Source organism: Columba livia, chromosome 2 (genome assembly GCF_036013475.1).
Source record: "Columba livia isolate bColLiv1 breed racing homer chromosome 2, bColLiv1.pat.W.v2, whole genome shotgun sequence".
NCBI lineage: Eukaryota > Metazoa > Chordata > Aves > Columbiformes > Columbidae > Columba > Columba livia.
In genome coordinates, this window is record NC_088603.1 from 24751800 (window position 1) to 24776720 (window position 24921).

At 38.2% G+C, this 24921-nt stretch overlaps 1 protein-coding gene across 3 annotated transcripts in view; it reads left to right on the forward strand.

The window, feature by feature from the left end:
* Window positions 1-24921, forward strand: part of CDK14 (cyclin dependent kinase 14) — a 319525-nt gene that overhangs the window by 145730 nt on the left and 148874 nt on the right. For all 3 annotated transcript variants that reach the window (XM_013367818.3, XM_021290955.2, XM_021290954.2), the window contains 2 exons: window positions 2928-2990; window positions 15427-15550. In XM_013367818.3, the coding sequence (XP_013223272.1) occupies window positions 2928-2990; window positions 15427-15550 (187 nt within the window). The remainder of the gene's footprint in view (window positions 1-2927; window positions 2991-15426; window positions 15551-24921) is intronic.

Below are 24921 nucleotides of genomic sequence, written 5' to 3' on the forward strand. Positions count from 1 at the left end.
AGTTGTCTTCTTCAGTGTCAGTTGAGCACACAAGCACCAGAGCAGACACTTACCCATCAAAAGGGAAAACAGGTTTAGAACTAGCTGTCCCCACAGCGCTGTCAGCTTTCCTGGCTGTACTAATGTTTAATTCAATGTGCACTGAGTCCCTACCTTGGGAAAATAGAGCAGCTGGTGGTGCCTTTGCTTTATCTCTACCTTCTTTTCCTTAAGTGAGGAGCAACGTACTGTAACTTTGAAAGTTGCTTTTCCAGTTGGTACCATAGTGTCTAGTTGCTTCGGTGAGAAAGAATCTAACTTAATTTTATGAGGGCAAGTTCCTGAAAGATTTGAACAGAAAAGACTTGGCATTTCTGTTTATCGCCTAAATGAAAATTTAGTAGAAGTTTCTCTGTATCTGTAGCATGTGTACAGAAAAAGAAATAGATGCCAAAAGACTGCTGCACATTTGACTATATTAGGATCCCAGGATTCTGTAGAAATTACTGTTTACTTTAAACTTTAGGCGAAGGTGAGCAGTCAGTTTTTGACAGTGAGAACTACTGATGCAGAAGGTTATATCAAGCTGCCAGTAGTCCTGGTCCTTGGAGTAGGAAGAAGAGGTGAATGGCATGTAACACAAACATAATCATAGTTCATGTTCATGTATGGAGGAAATATGTCCAAATAATAACAGAAGTAAAGGTGGAAGAAAATGTGTTTATCCTCCCAATTAATTAAAAGTATATTGGAAATAAAAAGACAACTTAGTGCTGTTACTAATTATGCGACTCTGAAGAGGATGTTCTTAGAAGATGTTTGGTGAACAGAAAAGTACGGCACAGTTTGGGTGCCAGGGTGTCAAGGATGGGACCTTTGGAAGTAGTCCTGGTGGACTCTCTAAAGTGAAATTTCAGGCTTTTCTTTAAACTTCTCCCAAGCGCTGCAGGTGCTATCACTATTCAAAGATTTGTATTTAAGTTAAAGAAGAGAACCTGTTATTCCACCAGGCTGCACTTCTCTTCAATAGCAGATAACACATTTAAATGAAGGAATTCTCCCCAACTTCTTATTTGACACCAGTCAGTTATGACATTTCAGCTGATATTTTGCTGGAGGCAGACTCTTGTGCTGGCATTAATAAACCAAACCTGCTAGGTTTTCCAAACAAATTACAAGGTTAGCAGATGACTTTGTTCCAGTATGTTTCCTTGGTGTTGATACAGTAAAACAAGACAACTGGATGATGTGTACTAAAGGATGACTGGTCCATTTTTGGCATGGTTTGTTGATACAGTCCCAGAAAACTAACTGGGAGAATAGAAGAGGAATATGTACCTGAATTGGCTAAAAGTTTTACAGAAGCTGGGAATAAGTCTTTGAGCTAAACATAGACTTCATGCAAAATGTACTTCACTGACAGTAACTGTTCACTGGGTGAAGTGTAATTTTTAATTTTCTTTTTAAATGCATTCACTAGTGTGTTAACTATAAATTGAAGTGTTGCTTGCTGTCACCTGTGTTTTGGAGGAAGCTCTCTTGTGTTGTATTTAGTGTATCCTCTGTGCTCGTGATACCCACATGGGTCATTTTGGGAGTCAAGCGATTGGCTTCCTGCAGTCAGGACACTCACCCTCTTGAAGCTGTGTAGGAATTCCTGAAAAAAGTTGTGCTAGTGCACAACCTAATCAGCCAGTGCATCTTACGTCATTGCAATGTTAATTCTACATGCACAGGGTGTTTTCGTAGTTTATGACTTCACAAGAGAAGATTATACAGAACAGTTGTGACCGGCACGAATTTTGTGTCTTAGGAGATGTGAACTTTCCTATGTATTCATAAAACTTTGCAAAAAGAACACTAGAGAATGGCTCCTGGACTGGGAAATGCTGCACAGAGAAACCATTCTGCTATGTCGAAGGCAGCTCTTGTCCAAAACTCTCACCTCGAAAACTGCCTATATTTCAGTTGGCCTGTTCTGTATGTGAAGCAGGTATTGCCAAGTAGCTTTTCAAGGAATGTTGGATGATTTTTACCAGATGTGTTCAGAAACCAGATGTGGAAGGCTCTGAGTTTTTGGTGGTTAATCTAGTGCATATTTTTGCTTTGTTTATTCTGAACATAATTCCAGAAGCTGGGTTATGCAAGCGAATCAGAGAAGCAACATGCCACTTCACTGAAGGCGTGCTGCTGACTGGTACAAAACTGAAGAAATGCAAGAGAAAAATTCAGAGAAAATAGTATTTCCATAGTAAAAGCAATAAATACTTATTAATTAAAAATAACGTTAATTTCTACATTGCAAGCCTGCTTATTTTCTGGAGAGATTTTATGGTATATTTGCAGGGAATATAGGCAACTACGAAGTGAAAACTTTGTTTTGAGTCTTCAGTGAAGATGTTTTCTGAAGTATCTGTAATTAATAGCTGTACATGTGCATAATATGCACTTCTTTTTGAGCTGGAAACTATCATTCAGTATGCTGATATGCATACTGAATTCAGATTTATTTTCTAAACCATTAGCCATCTTAATCTAAAATCACCATAACATTCTATTTAAAAGGCAGTGTTTCGATGTGAATAATTAGAGTAACATTTGAGCTTCTCCCTTTATGTTCCCCCTCTTCCTTTCAGGTGTTACTTTTATGGTGTTGAAGGTGATATGGTCCTTACAAGGTGTAAAATTATACTAAAATTCAAGTAACTAATTTACCATACACAGGATGTTAGGAAAAAATGTAGTTTACATTTGATGAATATTCATATCAGTCAAGTTGCCAAGGTTGTTAAAGAAAATGAAGTGTAAAGGTACAAGTGTGCATATGTGCACATGACTGAAAATTCTCCTTATTTTCCATTTGTTCTGTCCATTTTTAAGTAGAAGGATATTTATTGCTGCAGTCATACAGATATTAATATACTTTTTTCCATGTGACTTTCTTTTAGCACACTGATTTATGTCAGTACATGGACAAACACCCTGGAGGGCTCCATCCAGAAAATGTGAAGGTAAGAGTCAAAAAGAACACACACTCAAGGCAAACGGAGTAACAGTAACTTTGTCTAAATGTCCTGTTAGTTGTTTCATAGAAACTGATTATTAGCTAAAGGGAAAATGATTGGCCTATGGAGAACATTTTAAAATATTTATTTTTCTTTAAAAATAATTTTAAATGGCAGTATTTGAACATTCCCACAAAAGAACTTTTGAAGTGTGTAAAATTGATTCCGAGCCAGAATATATGAGTAAATACTGTTGCAGTGTTGGTAACCCCTCCTCTCTGTTCAAACATTTGCTCTTAAGACAAGGCAATATTGCCCTAAAGCCCCTGAATAGACATACTTTAGGCTGTCAGTTCTAGATCTTCAGTCAGGTAAGTCATTGTAGGTTCACTGAGCTTGAGGGAACTGTAATGAATTATATTAGCTGAATGTACTGGTTTTTATATGAGCATATAAAATCTTCCCTAGTCTTTTTGCTCACTTATTTTGATGAAGCATTTTCATAGCTGATCTCACTTTTAAAAATTTTTTTCCTTCTAAGATAGATACTGAGAATCATCATGCAGGAAGGAGAGAGTTTATTAGCAGGATTTGATGGAAAGATAGATTGGTAGAAACTTGATCCAGTTACTTTCTGGGAAGTCAGCCAGATGATTTTAGCATCAAATAGAAGCCAATCAGACATGCAGAATGTGTCGTGTGTGTATAGATCACCCGGATGATATTTGTTACACTTGTCTTGCACTTTGACATCAGTCCCATTGTTGTTCCACTTGGAAGTGTTTAAATCTTCACTTGTCATGCTGAGAGCTTTATTCCAGTATTTATTTTCTTGAAATTGAGAAGTTAATGGGAAGAAATAAATCTCTCCTTCCTGGAAAACTCAGAAGGCCTGTTTGGTTTAAGAAAAGAAAACATTTAAAAATAGGGAAAGAATTTCTTTTTTTTCCAATAGCTGATCATTGTTGTACATCAACTAATTGGACAGTGTAGATTGATTAATTTTCTGTGTTCTTTCACTGAAAAGTGGCATCTGCAACCTATGAATTTAGATGAGAATCACTGCCGTCAAATTGGAAGAATTCTTCCCTACTGCATATATTTGGCCAAACTGGAAAAGAAAAAAAACCCAGTGATGTGTATGTTTCAAGATAGCATCCTTGTAATGTGTGACTGCCACTCAGACATTCTGGCAGCATAGACAGGGGTAGCCCCCAGGTCTCGGCCCAGTGCCAGCTTTACGGTGCCTCTGTGAGAGTGGCACTTTGAAATGGCTGAAGGTGGGTGAGGTGAGACTCGCTTTTCAACCACTAAAACTTTCGAGCTGTCTTCACTGCTCAGTTTCCCAAGCAGAGTTTTATGTGCTGAATGTGCTTGTTAAAACAATGGCTTCACATTTCATTTCCCTGCATGGATACTTTTACGTTTGGCTCTCTGAGGTTTGGGATAAGCTAAGACTGGCTTTGAAAGTTCTTCGTGCTGCTTCAGATTTGTAAGACCTGCTCCAAGGCTGCAGTGCTGTATAGCTCAAGATCTAATACGCAGCAGTCATTGTAGCTGTAATTGTTCCCCACTGAGAAGACATCATAAGTCACGTAACTCTTCTTTTTCTTGATCGTATCAGGGCCCAGTGAGCTTGTCTTTGAGGAGAGGCATAAGCAGATAATTGGGCTTGCTAATACATCACTCCTTTAAATCCCGAGATACCTGTCTTCTAAAACAGAAGCTGCGGAGGGAGCTGCAGCAGCATTTCCCTTTCAGATTTTGCCGCATGTATTCCTGTGGCGTCTTTTACCATCTAACAACAGTGTTCAGCAGCATTTCTGATGCATATGGGCACATTAGAAATATTTATTTGAATAGCCAAGTGTAGAGTCTTGGTGTACTGCTAGTTTAAGCTTTTTAAAGTCCAGATGGATTATTAATAAAAAGGAAACTGTAAAAAAAGAGAAAAAAATGTTGGGAAGTTGGAGCAGATGTAACTACTCTTCTAACATGAGCATCCCATTGGACAATTTTTTTTTTTTTCTGTTAAATAATATTAATGAAAATGGCTTATACATATTTAGTAGATGCTTTTGCCAGGCCAGCAGCAAAGCCTAGCTTTAATCCACAGCAGTACTTAATTAAAACCTAGTGTGATGATTTGAGCTCCTACCATTTTATAACAGAATCGACATACCTGGAGTTTTCAGTTAAATACCTGCTTTGAGTGAAAAATACCTGCTTGGTTCAACAGAGTGATGTCTTCAGCTGGGAGGACAGGAATTGCAGAGAGAACAGAACCCAGTCACGTATGCTAACAGCTCTCAGACCTTCACCAGCATGCAAAACTAAAAGCTTGCGCTGCTCTCTTCTCACAGAGGAGATCAGATGGTTACTACATAATATCTTAATGCTTTGTTGTGCTGTACTCAAATTTCCAACTTACGTAATTGTGTTTACCACCTATTTTGGTTTTAGCTTCTGGACAGAGTGGTCTGTCTGGAGTTTCAGCTGATTTTTGAGGGTTGAGCTGAGCCATGTTAATTAGCCCTCTCTCCCTGCCAGCCCCTTCTTGCTAGAGGTCCTTCAGGAATTTCATTTTTAGTCAGAGTTTTAGACAGTGTTTGTTCAGAATCACTGATTATGTGATCCCTAAATCCATTTTAAAAAACTTCCAGTTGAACAATTATATTCCAGTAGCAATAAATTAGTCTCAGCTCTCTCAGGCTAACCTGTGGGATTAAGCCATTGATGCTCTTGCAGTATGACAGAAGGCCCCCCGCCTTTTAATTTTGTTCTTGAGGAAAGTATTGCCTACTGGTGAATATTCTTTTCTGGCTTGTTGCCTGTTATTATAAATACAAAACCACATAATCACACATCTTTCTTTTTCCAAATAATATTATACAGTAGTTCCTGTGAAACAGTACTTTATGGGAATGCAGAAACAAAGCTTTTGTTTCTATAGAATATCTTCAGCCTAATTATATTTCTGAATTTTCTCTGTATTTACAAGCTAAAGAAAATCCTTGTTCCCTCAGGCTTACTTTTAGATGAAGAATCATAAATAGAATAAAATCCAGATTACTTTGATGGACACACATATTGCTGTCCCCTTGGGTGTTGTGTTTGACATTGCCTTTCTTTATGGCTTCAAACTGGCTATTCACTGTCACTGGAACATTTTAAATAAAGAGTAAGAAGAATATTATAAGTATGTGGAAGTATAAAGACAGATGTTTCACTTGGCAGTTGTAGAAGTCTTTGGACAGTATATTTAAGCAAAGAAAAAATATTGCTTCCTGAACTATTAGCTTTAACATTTTTAGTGGTACATATGTATTCACACATAATGATTTCAGAATTTTGTAATTCATGTGTAGAGGCCCAAGTCTTACAAATAACATTAGGTGTTAAACCCTTCCAAGAATTTGTGTGTGAGGCTGAGGCATTATTATTTTAAGTTATTTTTTAAAATACGTGCCCCTGAGAATGTTAAACTAAGTATCCTGGTGACACAAATGTGATTAGGTACCTGCAACATCTTTATCGGCTAGAAGGGAAATTGGCAGAAGGCTGTTGTTTCAACACATAGATTCTTCAAACTCTGTTAGCTCCAAATACGCAATTGTATACATCTTTGGTAATTAGCAAGCCTGCATATCTAACATTTATTTATAACTGTGTATTCATATACTGTACACAGTATTATAGTTAGAGATCAGGACAGAAAAGTTCAATAAGTCCCTATTTACTGAGCACAGCCTCATCTTCTCTAGTTTTGAAGATGTCTTTCTCAGGCTTTCCAAAACTGAAGGCGAGCAATAAATCGTAGGTAAATGGCCTCACATAATTATGTGTCTGTTGGAAGTTACTGCTGCAGCCTGTACATGGTTGGAACTAAGAGTTGATGGGTAGTTGTGTACCGTGCAGTGCTTGTCAAGCTCTAAAATGTGGCTGTGGCAAACTGAGGTACAAGACCCGCTCCTCACTCTCCCTGTGCTGTTCCTCTTGGCCTGGACTGCTGAAGTCTGCACTCCTGGCTTTCTTTCTACAGCTCTTGCTGCCTTCAGAGATAGTTCATCCTTCTTGGACTCTCAGTTGAAACATCTGGATTGCTTCCTAAAACAGGAACTCTAATGGTCACAGCAGCAAACTGACCCCACCAGTCATTTTTTTTATTATGACCTTCATTCCAATTTGTGCTTCTTTCTGGTACAGGGTTATCTCTACCAGCCTTTTCACTTGTCTTCTTGGTTTTTCTGTACCTTTGGTTGCAGCTGTGCATAAACAGTTTTTGTTTTGTAAATTCATAATTTAATTTTTAAGTATCATTTTTGTACATTTCAGCATGTTCTGTAAAAATGTAACTGTTTTAAACTTCTTTTAACCTTTGAAATATCATCTTTATTTTAACTTCATCTTTTACTCCATATTATTTCATTCCGAGAAATGCAAGTTCATCTTTATGTTTTGATGCATTTGTTTTATAGTTGGGCCTGTTTTCTGTAACTGCTATTACTGGTGGAAAAAGTGGAGCACAGGCTTGGATCAGTCATGCCTGCATTGCTTGTTTGCATTCCTGCCTTAAAAATAAATCTATTAATGAAAGCTGATTTGCTTTTTAATTAGTGATGCTGCATTGAAATATCTGTAGTCTTTTGGGAAAAGCATCCTCATTCTTTTCTCTCTGCCTTTTTCCCTCGACTTCCAGTCTAAGAGGTAATACTGATTTGTGTGAACATTTAACTTCAAAAAAACACCTTTGACAAAATAAAAAGATGCTTGCCTCTGACCCACTATTCCTCAATCCATGCAACACCAGTCTGAATGACAAAAGGTTTGTTGGCCAGACAAAAACTATCTTTGTCTCTTAATCACTCTCAAAATCTTTTACTTTGGGCAATTTGAAGGCTCCTGTCATCTACTGTGACCAGTGGGAGAAGCAGCTTCCAGTTTGTTCTTATTCCATCTATTATTGCTGCTCTGATTTGTTCTTCTCCCTGGGCACATTTTCTCTTCCCAGGGCCAAAAAGTGATAACAAGAAATAGGCAGACCCTCTTGTTGAACTTTGCACACATGGAACAGCGATATTCAGCCTTCTCCCAGGCACATTCAAGACTTCAGAACTCACTCATCTCAGTTCTGAGCCTTCCTTGTGCCTAGGAAGCAGGATACAGCAGTGTTCTATGCATACTTGATGGATATTTTTAAAGTCACACCTTAATCAACTTAGCCCCACGCCCACTGCAACCTTTGAAAATGTGTTTTGTTGCTGTAATACTGGGTCAGAGAACACAGTTTACTCTCCAGGTGACAGGTAAACGTGTGTGGCAAAGTGTGGAGTGGAATTTGGATATTGTTTCCTCGGACAGCCCACTAACTCCATTAAAAATATGCTTATGTTTCAGTCTTAAGCCTTCTACAAAAATAGTTTAAAAGAAATGTAATTAATAGGAATTATTGAAGCATAATGGGATGCTGCAAGATTTTTCCATGCTAAATGCTCAAGAAGAGATCGCTCAACTTTATAGCACTCTCAGTTAAAAAACAAACAAACAAAGCCTCAAATCCCAAATCAGATATAATAAAAATATTGGCTATATTAAACCAAGATTTTAATACTGGCCTCCTAAACAAACATGAAGTGCATGTTGAATTGAAAATGTTGAAATACAGTGAATGTTATCTGATGTTATCAGAAATCTCTGGCACATAATCACTTGTGGTGTTCATTTATTCCTCTACATACTGCAGTACTGTGAACATTTTCCTTAACAGTTGCAGATTTTAAAGTTGAATCTTTTTTTGTCAGATGAATAATTTGGCCATTTAATGACTAATGTGAAAATTAATAATCTGAGTCAAAGCCACAGGGTGGTTGTCATCTGATGTCTTTTGTAAATGTAAATATTCATCATCGGACTGATTATAGCTTTAGGATAATCTGAAGCACACAGGGTAGGAAAGCATTCAGAATGTGGCAGGATTAGTCAGCTCCTGTGTCCCATCCATGTGAGGCTTTACTGCATTTGACATGCAGCTGCTTGAACCCTGGCAGCAGCAGCACACTGTGTACTGGCTCTTGCTAAGCAGTAGCTCCATTCATTATTAATAAGATATAAAAACATATGCTTGCTAATAAAGCATAGTATCTGAAAAGTATGATAAAAATGATTTGTAGGTTACAGTTGTGTTATCAATGTAGACTTGCCTGGTATGCTTCTATTTTCTTTCCATCTTGTGATTGTACAAACGTCTGTGGCATGGACAATAGATTTGTGTTCCCTTTTTCTGGGAGGTGTGCGTTGAATCCCATGGCCAGTCCTGCATCCACCTGTGACAAATGTGTGATTATATGATGTAGGGGAAGCTGTGGCATGTGAGCACCTGTGTGTAACTACAGGTGTCTGACCAGAAGGCTGACTGCCATAGACTTGGGTATACAGGAATTGGGCAATTAAACCATGATAATACATTCAGCGATGATGAAATTTCATGTCTTGTTTCACCTATCATGTTGTCTTACTGGAGTCTGGAGAAAACACTCTTTTACTCTAGGGTGAATACCTGCTGTGGTGGTCCTTTTAATTTTATCGGTCATTACTGGGTAACTAATGTCATGCTTTTGAAATCTCTTTCCTATTCACTGAAATGAAGGAAGCTGCTTATGTAGAGTTGAATTAAAAACATATTTCGACAGATATGCTAAGTAGGATGCAATGCTGTTTAATGTGGCTGAGAAGTTGCTATCTTTCATTCCCTATTCAGCGAACAAGCAGGTGTACAGCAGGCAGAATAATGTTATGCCAAATTAAGGTCGTCTTCTACACATGGCATTGAGAATTGATTATTTAAATTAGACTTTTTAGTTATCAGACATTAAATATGGCATCAGCATTTCACTCTATGTCAGTCTTGTCACTTTAAGTAATGATTTGATAATATGCACAACTGTGAACAGTAAATGCAGAATCTTTATCAGTATGTTAAAATTCATGCTAGAAGAATGTCACTTTCATATCTATTTTGTGTGTGTGTGTGTGTGTAATTTATTGTCTGTGTGATCCGTATGGTTCACATATGGCAAAAAACTCCACAAGAATATTGTAAGGATGAAGAAAACACTTTTTCCAGTGTCTCTAAAATTGGTGAGGCACCAATTGCCACCCTGAGCAGCATGGAAGTGAAGTGGGGAAAGGTAGAGAAGGAGATTTAATCGAATGGAATTTATTTTTTCTTTGCTATTCAGGAGAAAAAAAATCTGCGTGACTCTTCCACTTGTTGAACACTAGCAGATGACTATAACTGATCATATAGGAGTGTGTTTACACTCATTTAATTAAGCACACCTTCCTCAATGGAAATTACTTTAGTAGTACCCAGAGGGGGCAAAAAATGATTAAAAGAACATCAAAGAGAATAAAAGTTAACAAATTAACACTTTCCAATCTCCTTGCTTTGCAGTTTTGCTGCAAATAAGTGGAAAAATCTGTATATCTTTTTTTTTTAAAGTAACGATATGATACGCATTCCCACTGGCTGTATTGAATGCATTTCTGTATGATGTTGGCTTTCATAAGACTCTGGTGTAAGGAATGCAGAAACAAGTTAGAAGCCCTTAAAAATGCATTTTGGAGTGAATTATTTTAAAATTTTTGTTGGAGAGAAATTGATTCCAGAGAGATTGGATAGGAGAACCTTTTATTGAAATAAAGCTTGTTATGATCATGAAAATAATGCTGATTCAAATGGCTAACAAATTTTTATTCAGACAGGATCCTTTATTCCTAAAGATGCAATTTAATCTCAAGTCAACACTTATCCTGGTTGGGAGGGGTGCAAAGAATAGCAAACCAACAGTGTTAAAAAACATTGTGCTTGATGAGCTTTTGACATGCTAGTGGAAGTCACAGCGAGACATTTCTCATTGCTTCTGTGATTGTATTACCAGGTACTTTTTTCTGATGTTGATGATTTAAAACAAGTAGCTCTAAAACTCCCCCAAAAACTAGTAAACTGAAACATAACTGAGCATTGTGTTCAGTTGTTATTTCCAAGGCTGTGAGATAGTACTATGGGGATTTATTACCTCCTTTTGCCTTTGTAAGTATTACCCAATAATTCACAGAAGCCTATAATATCCTCTGCATGACAGGAAGAAGTGCACTGGTTGCAAGCATGGGGTGAGGTGTCCTGGGTTGGGTTTCTTATACTGGTATTTTTAGATTTGATGGCCTTTTAAGATTGAATATGATTTTGATTGATGCTGAGTGCACACAAGGGGATTCAGGTGCTTCTGTGACACCCAGCTGGTGTGCTTTGATACACAGAGCAAGCAGGAGCATTTGCGTTATCGGTGATGAGTGATAATAAAGCTTGTGCAGTATTAGTTACTACTTTTCAAAAGTAACTATGCTAATACAGCAATATGAGCTTGCCAAAGGGCTGGCACATTAATCTAATCTTGCTTTCAGCTTTCTTCTGAACTGATGTGAAGTCCTGGTCCAGGTTAGCTCAGCTCCATTTGCAGTCTCTTGCTGTGGAGAGAACAGAGCCAAGGGTTTTGTGCATCTTCTATAGACTAGAAGTTTCCATGTAGCTTTTTACTTCTGTATCTAGGGCCAGGTCCTTTATTCCCACATGCAAATGTAGTAAGGGAGCTCAGATGCAGGCAATCATTCAGAAATCCCTCTGTGCCATCAGGGAAAGACTTTAAAAAGCCTCCCACAGGCCTCATTAGTTTGTCCTCTTGGGCAGCATCCTTCTTGTCATTGGGGTCCTTCATACCTCAGGAGACGCTGTGTAAGAAATGGTACATTTTCTGGAGAATCTCTCTGGGCTTGTTGTGGATTTCTTTCTGCTTTTCACTTACCCCTCCATCCTTTGCCAGAAACTCTGTACTGTTTCTAGGAATGGAGAGCAACTATGTGGAGTCATCTGGGCACTTCTACACAGATGACCTGTACATGAGCATCCTCCTTTATCATCAGACTAATCAGAACTTTCTGAACCTAAGTCAGAAGGTGTTGACTCCCATCAGTCCCACTCATTAGATGTACTTTGGATAGCCTGTGTAAGTATTCACCTTACAAGCTCATTTGGATGAGAAGGGCTCAAGATCCTGTGTGACAATTAGAGGCCAACAAGGTAGTAAAGCATTCTGCTGCACATGAGCCATCTTGCATCTTTTAGCTGTGTGCATGTAATGGTTGGTCTAGCTCGTACACTCACCTACACTCATTAAAAACACCATGAAAGCAGGGCTGTTCATCCAGGCGGCTGTCAAGTCTCTCAGAAAATGTAAGTAGTACAAACAAGAAGTAAGTAAGTAGTACAAACAAGTACAAACAAGTGTCTCTCCAGGCCTTAAACTTGAACTAGACTATGTAGGTCCTAACCTTTTTGTAGACTTGAGAATTTTTTCATATAAGTTTTAACATTCTTTTAATATTGTAGTCTGTAAACCTCAAATTAGCTTTGACCTGCATGCATTTTTCTCACTGACAATGAAAACTCTTCATTAAAATATGTTGCTTATTAAAGTGAGAGCTGCATAACTTATAGGGGGCAAAAGGGTATTTTTTCATGGCTATAATAAAAAAGCAAGGCCTAAAGCACAGGTATTAATCTTTTTTGGTCTGAATGTAAAGTGTTGAGCTTCTTAATATTAAGCCTTGCTGAAAACCTGACTTCTAGAGGCAAATCTCATTCTGGTTTTCTGTCTTTTCCAACTCTTATCAAAATAATCCTTGTCATTTTGTGAGTCTCTCATTTTAACACCAAAACCCTTGTTCTTACTAATAAGCTACATGCATATGAGATTTGCCATTGCCTCATTTTAGAGTTGTCCTCTGGTCTGCAGGGCTGCCATCCCATGACCTTGGAGAAATGGCTGTTCAGTTGCTTGTTCACAATCTCCAGGCTGACGTTGCATAGTGATCAGAATCAAGTAAGGGGGAGGAAGTCGCAAGTAAGATCAGAGTATGACCATGATAGGTGATTTGCCTATTTCACATCAGCTATATGGGTAAGAGATGGTGGTACCACATCCAGCAGTGATATCCGTCCTTGCGAAGGCAATGCAGATAGTCTTGAAGGGGAACAGGTTTCTTGGAGAGGGCTTTCCTCAAGGACAGGGGAGGGAAATTATCTGTGAGAATGCAGAGGTGTTTCCTGAGCTGTCAGAAATGGCTCTTTCCAATTCATCTCTTCTTTTTGTGAAGTGGGGAACTGTTGGGAGTGGAGAGGCTCTTTTACTGTTCTCTCTTCTGAACAATTCCAAAGGACCTGTGATTTCCAGAATGCTCTCCTGCCAGTCATTAGGCTTGTATTTTCACTTAACTCTTTTCACGTTTAATATTGCCAAAGAAAAACAAAGGTGAAGAGATAAAAAAAAAGCAACCAAACAACAGCTGAGTTTACCCTGTGAAAAATTCAGGGAGTTTTTTTCCCCTTCTCTGTCATGATCTTCCTCAAAGGAGAAAGTAATTGATACAGTGTATATGAGTGAATTAATTGACTTTTGTGAATGTACTTGATGAGTCCAGAGTGTCTGCAAGCTTGAAATAAAACTATGTTCCAAAGCTGTCCTCAAGAGTAGATGCTTCTTCTGTTGAGCTGTGAAGTTGTTGGCTTTATTTCTTAGCACGTTCCGTCAAATCACTTGACTCTTTGCTTTGAAGCCAAATGAAAGCCCACATTAATAAATATATTTTGAGTTATAAAAATTAGAGTGCTGTAGGATAATGCGATAATTGAAATTTCTTTGCATATTTAAAAATAATATTTAAAGTTAAATACCACTGACTTAGCCTTGTGAACTGGATATTTTCCCTATCTTTTAATTTTTAAAAAATATTATTTTGAAGTAATTTAATAGAAATTTATTTAGATTTTAAGGCTGTAGTAAAAGCCATTTCTGATTCCTGCCTTTATTAAAATAGTTTTTGGTACCATGACTTCCATTTTAACCACAATTCAAAAAGGAATGTGCATGTTACTCGTGACTTTCCTGCTATTATTTCTTTTGTTTCTGTATTTTGCCTCAGCACATTGTTAGACCCAGCCCTGGTAAGACGGTGATTGATATGGCCCTGGCTAAATAGCTAAACATACAGTGTATTGTGTCTGCACTTAGGGAAAAAAATGAAATGCAATTAAATTCATTTCAACTTCAGTAACATGACATTTCTGTCTCTTTCATGTCAGCCTTTATTCTCTTCTATGATCAGATTTTGTAACCTCTTTTATAATGTCTCCTCACTTCAGCAGTCACTAAATAGGATGCTTGTGTTGCAAGTTAATTAGAAATTCTCATATGCCTGAACTGACTTTTCCCAAATCTTTGCTGTAGTTTCCACATATTCCAAGAGAGTGCATTTCACCAGCTGCTGAGCTGTGAGGTATGAGGTCCGTATCCACTCTTGAATCCTCTGTGTTTGGCTTTGCAAAGGCTTTTTGCGTTCCCATTTGGAAACTGTAGTATTTCTTAAAGTATTTCAGGCAACAGGAAGGGTCTGTATATTAGGAGAGATTTTTCAAAACTGCAAAGAAAATTCCTGGGAAACAATAATTCACTCTTTGTATTGACAGTCTATGAGTAATGCATACGGCCTTTAACTGCAGGTGCCAATAACAATGCAGGAGAATTATAGGAGTGCAGTTGAAAAGGGGAGGACAAAATACGTCCACCATCCAGCTCTTTGTTCGTAACTGTAAACTAAAAACACACACAGTGTCAACTGTTAGCTGCAGGGAAAGCATCTGTAGAGTCCAGTGAATGGTTAAAAGAAACACAAGGGTGAGTTAGGTTCCCATCTACATTTACCTTAAAGACTATTATACGTAGGTTTCAAAAGTCATCTTTAGATTCAGTGAGAATTATTATTTCCTAATGAAAAATACATAAGCAATTCCCATTAAACAAAACTTTGAAGGAGAAAGCCTATCATACTTGCAGATTTCCTTGGATACACAGGCATTATTGTTGTACTATTAATTTCTTTGTTTTAGCTCCAGTGCTCCATCCCCCAGCCTTATCTCCCCATCCCTATCCACCCTGTACTGTTGTTTCCTATAATTAGTGAAGATACACATCTGTCTTCAGGCTACCACCTAATCTCTAAGGCCATATGGGTAAATGGAATATAATTATAATTTGGTAGAAACTGAGCCTTCTGCACATGGTTGTATTACTCTTGTTCTTTTTAAAGCAGGCAAATTGAATCTATAATATAGTAGAGCTTGGCGGCTGGGGTTAGTCCTTACAAAGTACATATTTTTTTAGAATGAATTTCTGTTGTGTTAAATTTGGGTGGGAATTAACGCCAGTTTGGGAGGAATTCTGACACAATGTTACCACAATATGCAAGCACCCTGCATATTGTGAAGAAATCACCTGTGGTTATATGCAAAATATTAACAGAGGTCATTTTTTGTCCCCCTCTTTTTCAGTTATTTTTATTTCAGTTGCTGCGAGGACTGTCTTACATCCACCAGCGTTACATTTTGCACAGGGACCTGAAACCACAGAATCTTCTGATCAGTGACACGGGGGAGTTAAAGCTGGCAGACTTTGGTAGGCAAGCAGTTAATTACAAGTCTCTTATAATGTTGTAGGAATGTCAGACAGATGGTTCCATTGATTTCTCTTCCCCCACCCTATTCCTTAGACACACCTTCTTCATTGTAGATAATTGCACATTTTTCTCTTGAGCGAAGAAATTGATTATGGTCAACAAAATGCTTGATTAAAAGGGAGCAAGTGAAAAACAAATATATACTCCAGTTCTCACCAGGAAGATAATGCTGAAAATATTTCAGTTTTATTTACCAGGAGACCTCTGAAGTAGAATTCGAAACCTTTAAAAAGAAAAGAAAAAAAGAGAGCGAGCTGGGGAGGTACAGAATATATGAAGAGCACAATCACTTTATGCAAGCAGCTCTAGGGTTGTGGAGATCTGCATTAAATTTCATAAAATGGTAATTGAAAGAGACTGAAGGACACAAGAATACATATTCCTCTAAAGAATAAAGGAAACTAGAATCACCTGGACTCCTTTATGTATTCATTAGGCCTTTATGGGGAAGCTTTATGTGGAGTATAAAACCAGGAGAAATTGTCCACTGAAAGGTTAGCCTTTTTGCCTTTTTTGTTTTTATTTTCTCCCCCCTCAATACTTTTTAGTGTCTACACTAGGGCAGTACTCTTTCCTCTGAAAATCATTGTGAATTAAGATGTGGAAAATGGCAACATTTCTTTTTAGTAATATTTACAAAATGTTATAGGAATTTCTTTCCTGTGGGTCAACTTTTCAGCTACTGATTCCAACAGAACTTCTGAAGTAAGCTGAAAATGTGATCCATCAGCTTTTTTGAAATGCCTTTTATTTTTATGACTGCTATCCACATCGGGCTTCACATTTCATTCACCAGCAGTAATGAGGTAGCCTTATGAGCTAATTGGCAATGTCACCATTAATGTAGTCATTTTTTTGGTCTTTTAATTAGCATTACTGCAATTAACAGCTCAGTGTGTATTTGCTATGCTGGAGAAAGGAACAGGACTTCAGGTGGACACAGTCCATAAGAACTTACTTGCCTTTGAATTGTAAGGCAGTTAGAGAAATAGTATTAGAAATAATTATTATCTGGTTTTACATATAATTTTCTGTTGGAGTTTTTCAAAATTTGGAAGATATCAGAAGTGTTTTAAAGATATGCTTAAAAAAGTATTCTCACATGTTGCATTTTACTGTGAGATTTCCTCTCTTAAATACATGAAACAGGTGAACTGTTAAGTGTTTTTGTAGTGAAATATGAGTTAGTCCTCTGTCGAGGGTGCTGTGCTGTTTGAGATGATTGGTTTTGTTGTATCATTTGTATGTATAAAACACTATGACCTTATCTGACTTCCAAGTATCGCCATGTATTAAGTCCTTCAAGAGACTGTGATGATGGTGCTCTAGCTTTGGTGGACACTGAAAACTCTTTGTAGATGGTCTTACAAACATTTTTGACTGTAAAATGTTTCTTATGGTGTTGGGGTTTTGGGGTAGGGGGAGGTGCTGGCGAAACCTTATGGCTTTCGTGGCTGGGGAGAGGGAAGCTGCAAACTTTTCAGCTGTGTTTTTTAAGAAAACAACAAAAAACCATGTTTCACCAGCCCTTTTAAATACCTCACTGGAGGTGTGAACAATGAAATGTCCAGCTCAAATGCAGGTTGATCTCTCTGTTGTAGTGCCTGATGTTGCCGTAGAGCAGAAGAAAGGGTGGGATGTTTTGTTTTGTCCTGCTGTAGTAGGAACTGTGACCATCACTTCTGATGAAGTTGTTGCCTCACTGTGGCACTAGGCTAAACAGGGATGACATCAAAAGCAGATTTTCCCAGCTTTGTGTTAGTGAGAATTTAAAGTTGACTATTGTGTATTATTTTGTGAGAGAGACTAGACATGTGTAAGCACAATGAAAAAGAAGTACCCAGTAGTAGACGTAAGAATTTGTAATATTGTGGAGAGGATTTTTTTTCTTTTGTAAGTTTGTCCTGACCTAATGGAAACATCTGCATAATCTACTCTTATACACTGAGAGAAGATTATATAGCTCCACTTTTTAAAGCTATATTTTCTTTCATGGCTCATGACCTCATAAAATTGAAAACCAGATGGGTTAAATTTCTCTTCTGAGAACCAAGATGAAAAATTAGAAGTGATGAGGTTAAAGTCTGAAGGGTTGTGACCTCTTTCGCTGGAGGCATGAGAAATGAGAGCACACCCATGTGCTCTCTGTGTGCACCCCTGTGCATATTTACTTATTTAAAGGCTGTATTATTATAGCCCATCTTCCACCTTCCTGGTATGAAAGACTCTTCTTAAACAAGATGTAAAATACAGTCCTTTTTATGTTTTTCTCCCACAAATTACTAAATTGAAGTAATGCGCTTGGGAAGGAAGCTGGTTTAGATTGTATTTTTGATTAATTACGTGAGGAGCAGTATGGAAATTGGAGAGATGGGTGTTTTGCTTTCAAATACACTCAAGGCAGGAGAGAACCTATCAAGAAATCAGTTTCTGTCAGAGATAGGATTGACTTTGATAGCACGATAAATATAAAATCCTAGAGCAAAGGCTTTTTAGTCTCTAAGGACAAGACCTTCAGATTTTGGTTTCATGAGTTTACAAAAAATCAACAATGTGGCCAAAGTTTTCCATTTGGCATCAGGCTTATTTAATCTCCTTAGTGTAAGATATCAAATACTTAGAAGCGGACTGCAGTAGATCATAGCTCTTGCATAAACAAGGTAAAAGAAAGGCTATTCATGCCTGCCAGTGCATTGCACTGCAGCTGAAGTGGAATCTTTGAATAACCGTGGGCATGTGTTTTTCTACAGCACGGCTCCCAGACATAGCTACTCCACTGTGTGGGAGTGTCTTTGTTCAGATGAACGGTGGTTTGCTTTTCTGTTCATTGTGCTGTAGCTGCTAGGAAATGAATGTTTATGAGAAGACTCAGTGGTCAAATGAAAAGGAAGAACAGAACGTAGAGGCTTTGTCAAATTAAAAATGGGTGAGCTGTAAAAAAATGGCTTTCTGGAGAAGATATAACAGGGCACACTATATCTTGAATAATTATTGCTATGAAAAATAGTCCTTGAACTCCATTCCTGCATTCTTTTTTTAAATCTAATTAAAATTCCAGAGGAAATTAAAGTATATTAGGAATTCTTATTAAATGAAGTGCAAGAATTATTTTTGATCCAGTGGCGTGAATTTGGCTATCTAAGGGTTTGTTTGTTTTCCCCCTCATATATGTCTGTCTTGAGTAGAAATAAAGTAATATAAACCTTTAATGAGTAACACCATAAACAATTACAAACTTAAATGAACAGAGCTGTGTGCTTAATGCTAGGTACCACACAGACTGAGGTTTATAGCTGTTCCTTAGCCTTTGATCAGTAATTTCTTCACTTTAACTTTTCTTTACACTGTATACAAATGCATTGATTTGGCCTTTGGATGTGTATTGACTTACAAAGAGAAAATCTTTGAGCCTTTGTTTAGGAAATTCATCACGTAGTTTTAAAAGCAAGGTAAGTTTCTGGAAATAAATGCATTTATATTAACTATAAACAGTGTCAAATGGCTGTACAGCTGCAGATAGGAGCACAAACTCAATGATCAAACACTAAGAATCTATTTTTTTCAAGAGTTGGTTGTGATCAGGTGATCAGTAATGTAAGCAAAATAGTTATCTAAGCATATATGTGATTTGTATTCATATTGAACACCTAACCAGTGCTGTATACCATTTCAGTGATCCCTTATTTTCAAAATGTCTCTTTGAACCTCTAAGAAATATGTACCAAAGCCTTTAGGAGCAAATACAAATGAAAACACCAAAGGAACAGAAAAGCTTTGCTAGGCATATAATATTTGACTGCATGAGGATGCTTCTGACTGGCCATAGCAGAAAGGTCTGAGGTGTTGGAAGCAGCAGAAGCTCTGTGAGGAGGTTGAGACACCTGGGAGGACAATGTTTTTAGGTGAAAGAGGAGTGTTGAGCAGGCAAAGATCAGATGCTGGAAAAGAGTAAGGGAGAGAAGCAATAAGTGTAGAAAAATGTAGGCCTAGTGCAAAGTGGGGCAGGTGATTTAGTCACAACAGACTCTGATAAGGCTGAGGTGCTCCATGACTTCCTCGTCCTGGTCTTCATGAATAATATCTTGCAGGCTTTTGTTCTCAGAGATGAGGTTCATGGAGGAAAGGGCTAAGTGGAAGAGTTAGGGATCTTCTGAGAAATCTTGACCTGTGGAAGTTCATGGGTCCAGACAGGAGGCCTCCTGAGGGTACTGGGAAAGCTGGCTGATGTCATTGTCAGGCTGCTCTCTATCACCTTTGAAAGACTGTGTAGACTGGGGAAGGTCCCAAATAATGGTTAATGCTGTACTCATTTTCAAGAAGGGCAAGGAGGAAAGTCTGGGGTACTGCAGGTTTGTCAACCACCATCCCTGGGAAAATGATGGAGCAAGTCTGCTTGGAAGTAATTCCTGTACATGTGAAGAAAGTGTTTGCCAGTTTTAATTGAGGTAAATCATGTTTGGTCATTGGGATTGCCTTCTGTAATGAAATTACTATCTTTGCAGTCTCCTTGTACCTAAGAAAGGATTACCAAGACGGTGGTGCACAGCAGGAAGGTGCCATTTACTGAGGTGCACAGTGGGAGAATGAGGGATAATGGTCATAAGTTGAAACAGAACTGAGTATTAGGATGGAAATGTTCACTCTGAGAGTACTTGCGTTGGAGCAGCCCAGAAAGGTGGTGAAATCTCCATTTGCTTCACTGGCTGGACAAAGCCTTGAGCAATCCGGCAGGTTGGACTAGGCAAATTCTCCTTGTGTGGTTCTGTGACTGAGCTTTTTATGTTTTGTTTTGAGTTTTCATGATTTGGTATTGGCATTTAGCTACTGTGCATGGTGGTATAAATCAAGATTGGCTTGATTTGTTATGTTTGCATCCAGATTATCATACTTAATAAACTCCAGCACAAAGTCCCTAAGTAGCTGATAATAATCAAGTAGGAGGTGGATCCCACCTTCCATGTGAGATTTGCCACGAAGGATTTACTTTTTTTGTGTTTGTTTCTTATTCTCCGTCTCAAAACATCCACTAACAGCCTAATATTCTGATGCTTTCGGGGCAATACGGACCTTTAATCTGATTGTGGTATGGTTACTCTTATATATACTTTAGTTAGAATAATTTTCTGCTTTCTGGTTTGGAAAATGCATCATTATACTTGTTATTAGAAATTTTTGGATAAAACATTTACATAGCTTTTGAAGGTAGGCACATTGACATCACCTTTCAATGTATTGAGAAAATCCTCAGGGCATGGGTCTAGAGAACTTAAACATTTAAATTTAACTAGCATGTGGGGCAGTGGTAGCACTTCTGAGGCTGTGAGAGAAACTGGACAAATTATTGATGACGCCCCTGTCCTGCTTTATCTATGAGCTGATGAACTGGCTGCTGGGAATTGTATTTCAGGGGATTGCTTGTTTGTGAAACTTCCCTGCAGCTGTCTTTCTCATTTGTCTTTTCTGCTTGGCGTGCAATAGAAATGAACTGCACAAAGAGGGTGGATGAAAAGTTTAGAGATCTATTTGGTCTCTATTTTGAACTGTGCTTTTATTGTAAGTGCAAGCAGCTGTGGGCTAGTCACATTTTTAATTGAGATGCTGCTCTTTTTAGTGTGTACACTGACCATTTCACTGTGCCATGACTTCAAGACATAGTGCATGACTGGCTGTGCAGGTATCTGAGAAGCAGAAGTGCAAAATATGATTTCAAAGAGAAAAACAGCATGAGAATCTTCATGGAAATGTCTTTGCTTTACTCTCCCAAATAATGCTGACCCTGAAGCTTTTCCTGTTAGCTTTTTGTTGTCTTTGAGGATCTCCTTGAATTAATAAGGAGCTGCAGGAGGTCTGCATTATGGTTGAAGGTCCTACCTTAAGCTTTCAGAGTTTTGTTAATATAGATCCCTGTGAAGTAGTAAAAGAAAGAATCAAGTAAGTGTGACTGAACCATGCATCCTTCTAGATATGTACGATGATTAATAATAGATAGCAGGAGTAAAGAGGCTTGAGGTTTGTAATGAAGAGAATTACACTTGATGGAGTTGCAGTTTAAAACTGCAGCTCAGTATTAGAAAAGCATATTTCCATGAATTTCCATGTAGATTTTTCTGTGGGGAGCATGTCAGTGATATGTCACAAAGGACAGAACTATTGCTGTATAGTTTGCTGTTAAAATGATTAAAGCTATGTTGTCAACTTTAAAAAAAAAAAAAAAAAGAAATTGTTCTTTTTCACAGTAAGAATCCCATAAGGAGTTTCTTTATAATGTACCATATAAGATCCATATGAAAGGTTGTATAGCATAATATATGGTATGTTTCTTTATAACGTACCATATAAGATCCATATGAAAGGTTGTATAGCATAACAGATTGCTTGCATGGATAACTGCTATGTTTTTCTATGCAAATGCTCCACAGAGTATCATTTCTTGAAGATGCTGGTATAAGGAGTTGTTGTGGTGCCTGAAGAGCTGGTATTTTACATTGTTGGTGATGCTTGATGAATTGGTTTGCAGAACTCTTCCAAGGTTCTCTAGTTGTACAGGCTGGCTCCCTCTGGTCTTCCTGGCTTCATGTGAGCTGGAGGCACGTGGTGTGGCAGCTGCCGGCGTTTTGGGGTGAACGTAGGAGCAGCCCCGGTGGCTTCCAGAGCAACTGACCTACAGCTGGGTCCCCCGGCTTCCACTGCAGGACTTGTTGGGGCTGGGGATAGCATGGAAGCTATCTGGGATTTTCTTAACAGAGGCTGCTGCTTATAGATGGGACCACCTTACCCTAAATGTAGGTCAACAGATCCCCTAACACCATTTTGAATTGAACAGAGAAAGAAAAAGACATTTCTTTCCCATATACATGTGAGAAGTTGATGTTTCTCCAGGTGCAGCCTGTTCCCCTCTGAGAACAGCCTTTAGAATCTGAAAAGTTTGTTCTCATAACACCCAGGAAGGTCAGTAATGGGTTTCTTTGAGTAATCTATTTATATTAAATATCAAGAAGTGAAGATGACATCAGTGATGATGTTGTGAGTAAACTGAAAGAAAAGTGGGAACCTGGAAAGTGAAACCCAAACTGCTCAAACCTGAGTTAGCTTGCAGGTCTTTATAAAGGACAGCAATGAACTGTAAATATAGTGTTTTCAATTGAGAGCAGAAGCCGATGCTGCTGTTTGTGGTGCCAGCTGGGCTGGAGGCCTGGAGCAGCAGAGCAGATTCTCTGCATTTGTCCTGGCATAACCTCATTTGCATACTGTCGAGTCTGTGGAAAAAGGCCTTGCTTTCACCCGTGCTATCTTGTTCCAAGGAAGGGAAGACAGAGCTCAGTGGTGGAGTTGATAGGTTGCTAGGGGACCTTCAAATTTTCTCTCTTGGAGGAAATATTAAAGTTGTAGGCTGTGAAGGCCGTGGGCACTGTGGACCCAGAGATCCGTGACAGGCTGCTGTGTTAGTTATTTGCTGTCCCAGGGTGACAGGCTTTCTCTCCACTTTCTTAGTTTCTAACAGTATAACTGGTTGCTGTTAGGGAGCAGCCGAAGCTGCCTCCTTCTCCTCCCCTCCCAGGAGCAAGGGCTTCACATGCTGTGCTCACGACTTTCTCTCGTCTTGCCCAGATCTGCGCTGAAGAATGACAGGAGATACGTAGGTGGCAGGAAACTTCAAGCAACAGCAGTGTGAATGGGTATATCTGTTTTCTGGCATTTGGGCTGAAGAATTTCTCTCTGCATTGTTTTAGAGGTGAAGATGTAGGAGAGAACGCATGGTCTAGTGCCACTGCAGATGCTTGCTTCCCATACTGATTGGTTTGTCATCCTCATCGTAGACCTCCGTCTAATTTGCTTCATAGATCTGATGGTTTTATTGAGGTATCAGATGAATCTATATAGAAAATTGCTATAGTGAGAGTTTAAGAATACCTTATGTACAGAAATTGAGTTTCATAGTCTATGGCAGAAGAATAGATTTGACATAGGTTTACTATCTGGAGACAGCAATTTGCAAAAACTGTGAGGTTCCTTTTTCAACTAAGACTTCAATTTCTCTCTACAAATATTAAATACAAACTAGAGCCACACATTGAGGTTTTGTCCGTGATAGCTCTTTAACAGTTGAAATTAAAATTCTTGAACTATCCCAGTCTTTTCAGCTATTACTGAAGTAGATGCTGTAACTTAAGCTCTTCCCACTGAGAAGCACTGTGTAGGATTATTGGCTAATCGATAAAGACTTTTAAAAAAAAAATTATTGAGGATCTGGATATTGGTGTGACTCACTAAATGGGTCCCCTGTTAAACACATCTCAGATTACCTAGGTTTCAATCCAGTTTCCCATTGTTACAAGTTAGAGGGATATTGAGCCTTAAATAGGAGGAAAGCATCTTAATTATCCATTAAGGGCAATAAAGGAAGTTGGTTATGACACCATTAAAACAACTGTGATGAAAAATCTGTTTCAGTGTTGTGTTCTTAAGAAGAACGTGGGATTTAGATGTCATCTGTACTACAGCTAGCCCAATGCTGACTGTGATCTTGCATTATTACCACAATTATGATTTTTTTATTCTTGTAATGTATTTTATTCATGTCATATTCTTGTCCCCTATCTAAATTTTAACCAGGCTGTTACATGGTAATTACACAAAAAACATGGAGAACTGTGATCCCCTGTTTGTACAAGAGAGATCCACCCCTCACAATGAATCTGTAGATGTTTTAAAATCTGGGCAGTAATAACAAGGGTTTTTTTTAATTGCAAAAAACGTTGATCAGTCATGTGACCATGTTCTCCTATCAGTTTTATATGAGAACACCTCCTCTTCCTACACATCTTTCTTTTATAGCCTTAGCCTTTTAACTAGTATGGCTACAAGCCCCTGTATTTAAAACAACGAACCTTCTTTAAACTTTCTTGTTCTGAAGCTTCTTTGCTTGTTTCTGGTACAGCAATTATGGGGGAAAAAAACAGCTGTGGTCATAGAATCACAGAATGATTTTGGTTGGAAGGGACCTTTAAAGGTCATCTAGTTCAAGCCCTCTGCAATGAGCAGGGATGGTAGAGCTTTCTAATATAGCCATCCTGGTTGATCCCATAGTATTCTCTGTCTTTACTTTCTTGGTCTGATTATGGTTCTGTTTGATGTTTCCTTATTTAAGAGAACTTACTGTATTATACAGTGAGAAAATGATGACAAATTTTAGATCATTTTAATTTCATTAGTCTGTTAATAGTTATGCAGATTTATTTTACATAGGAAGTAATCAGCTATGTGGAAATTAAAGGATAACTAGAAAAAGGTGTGGATTAAAGAAGAAAGA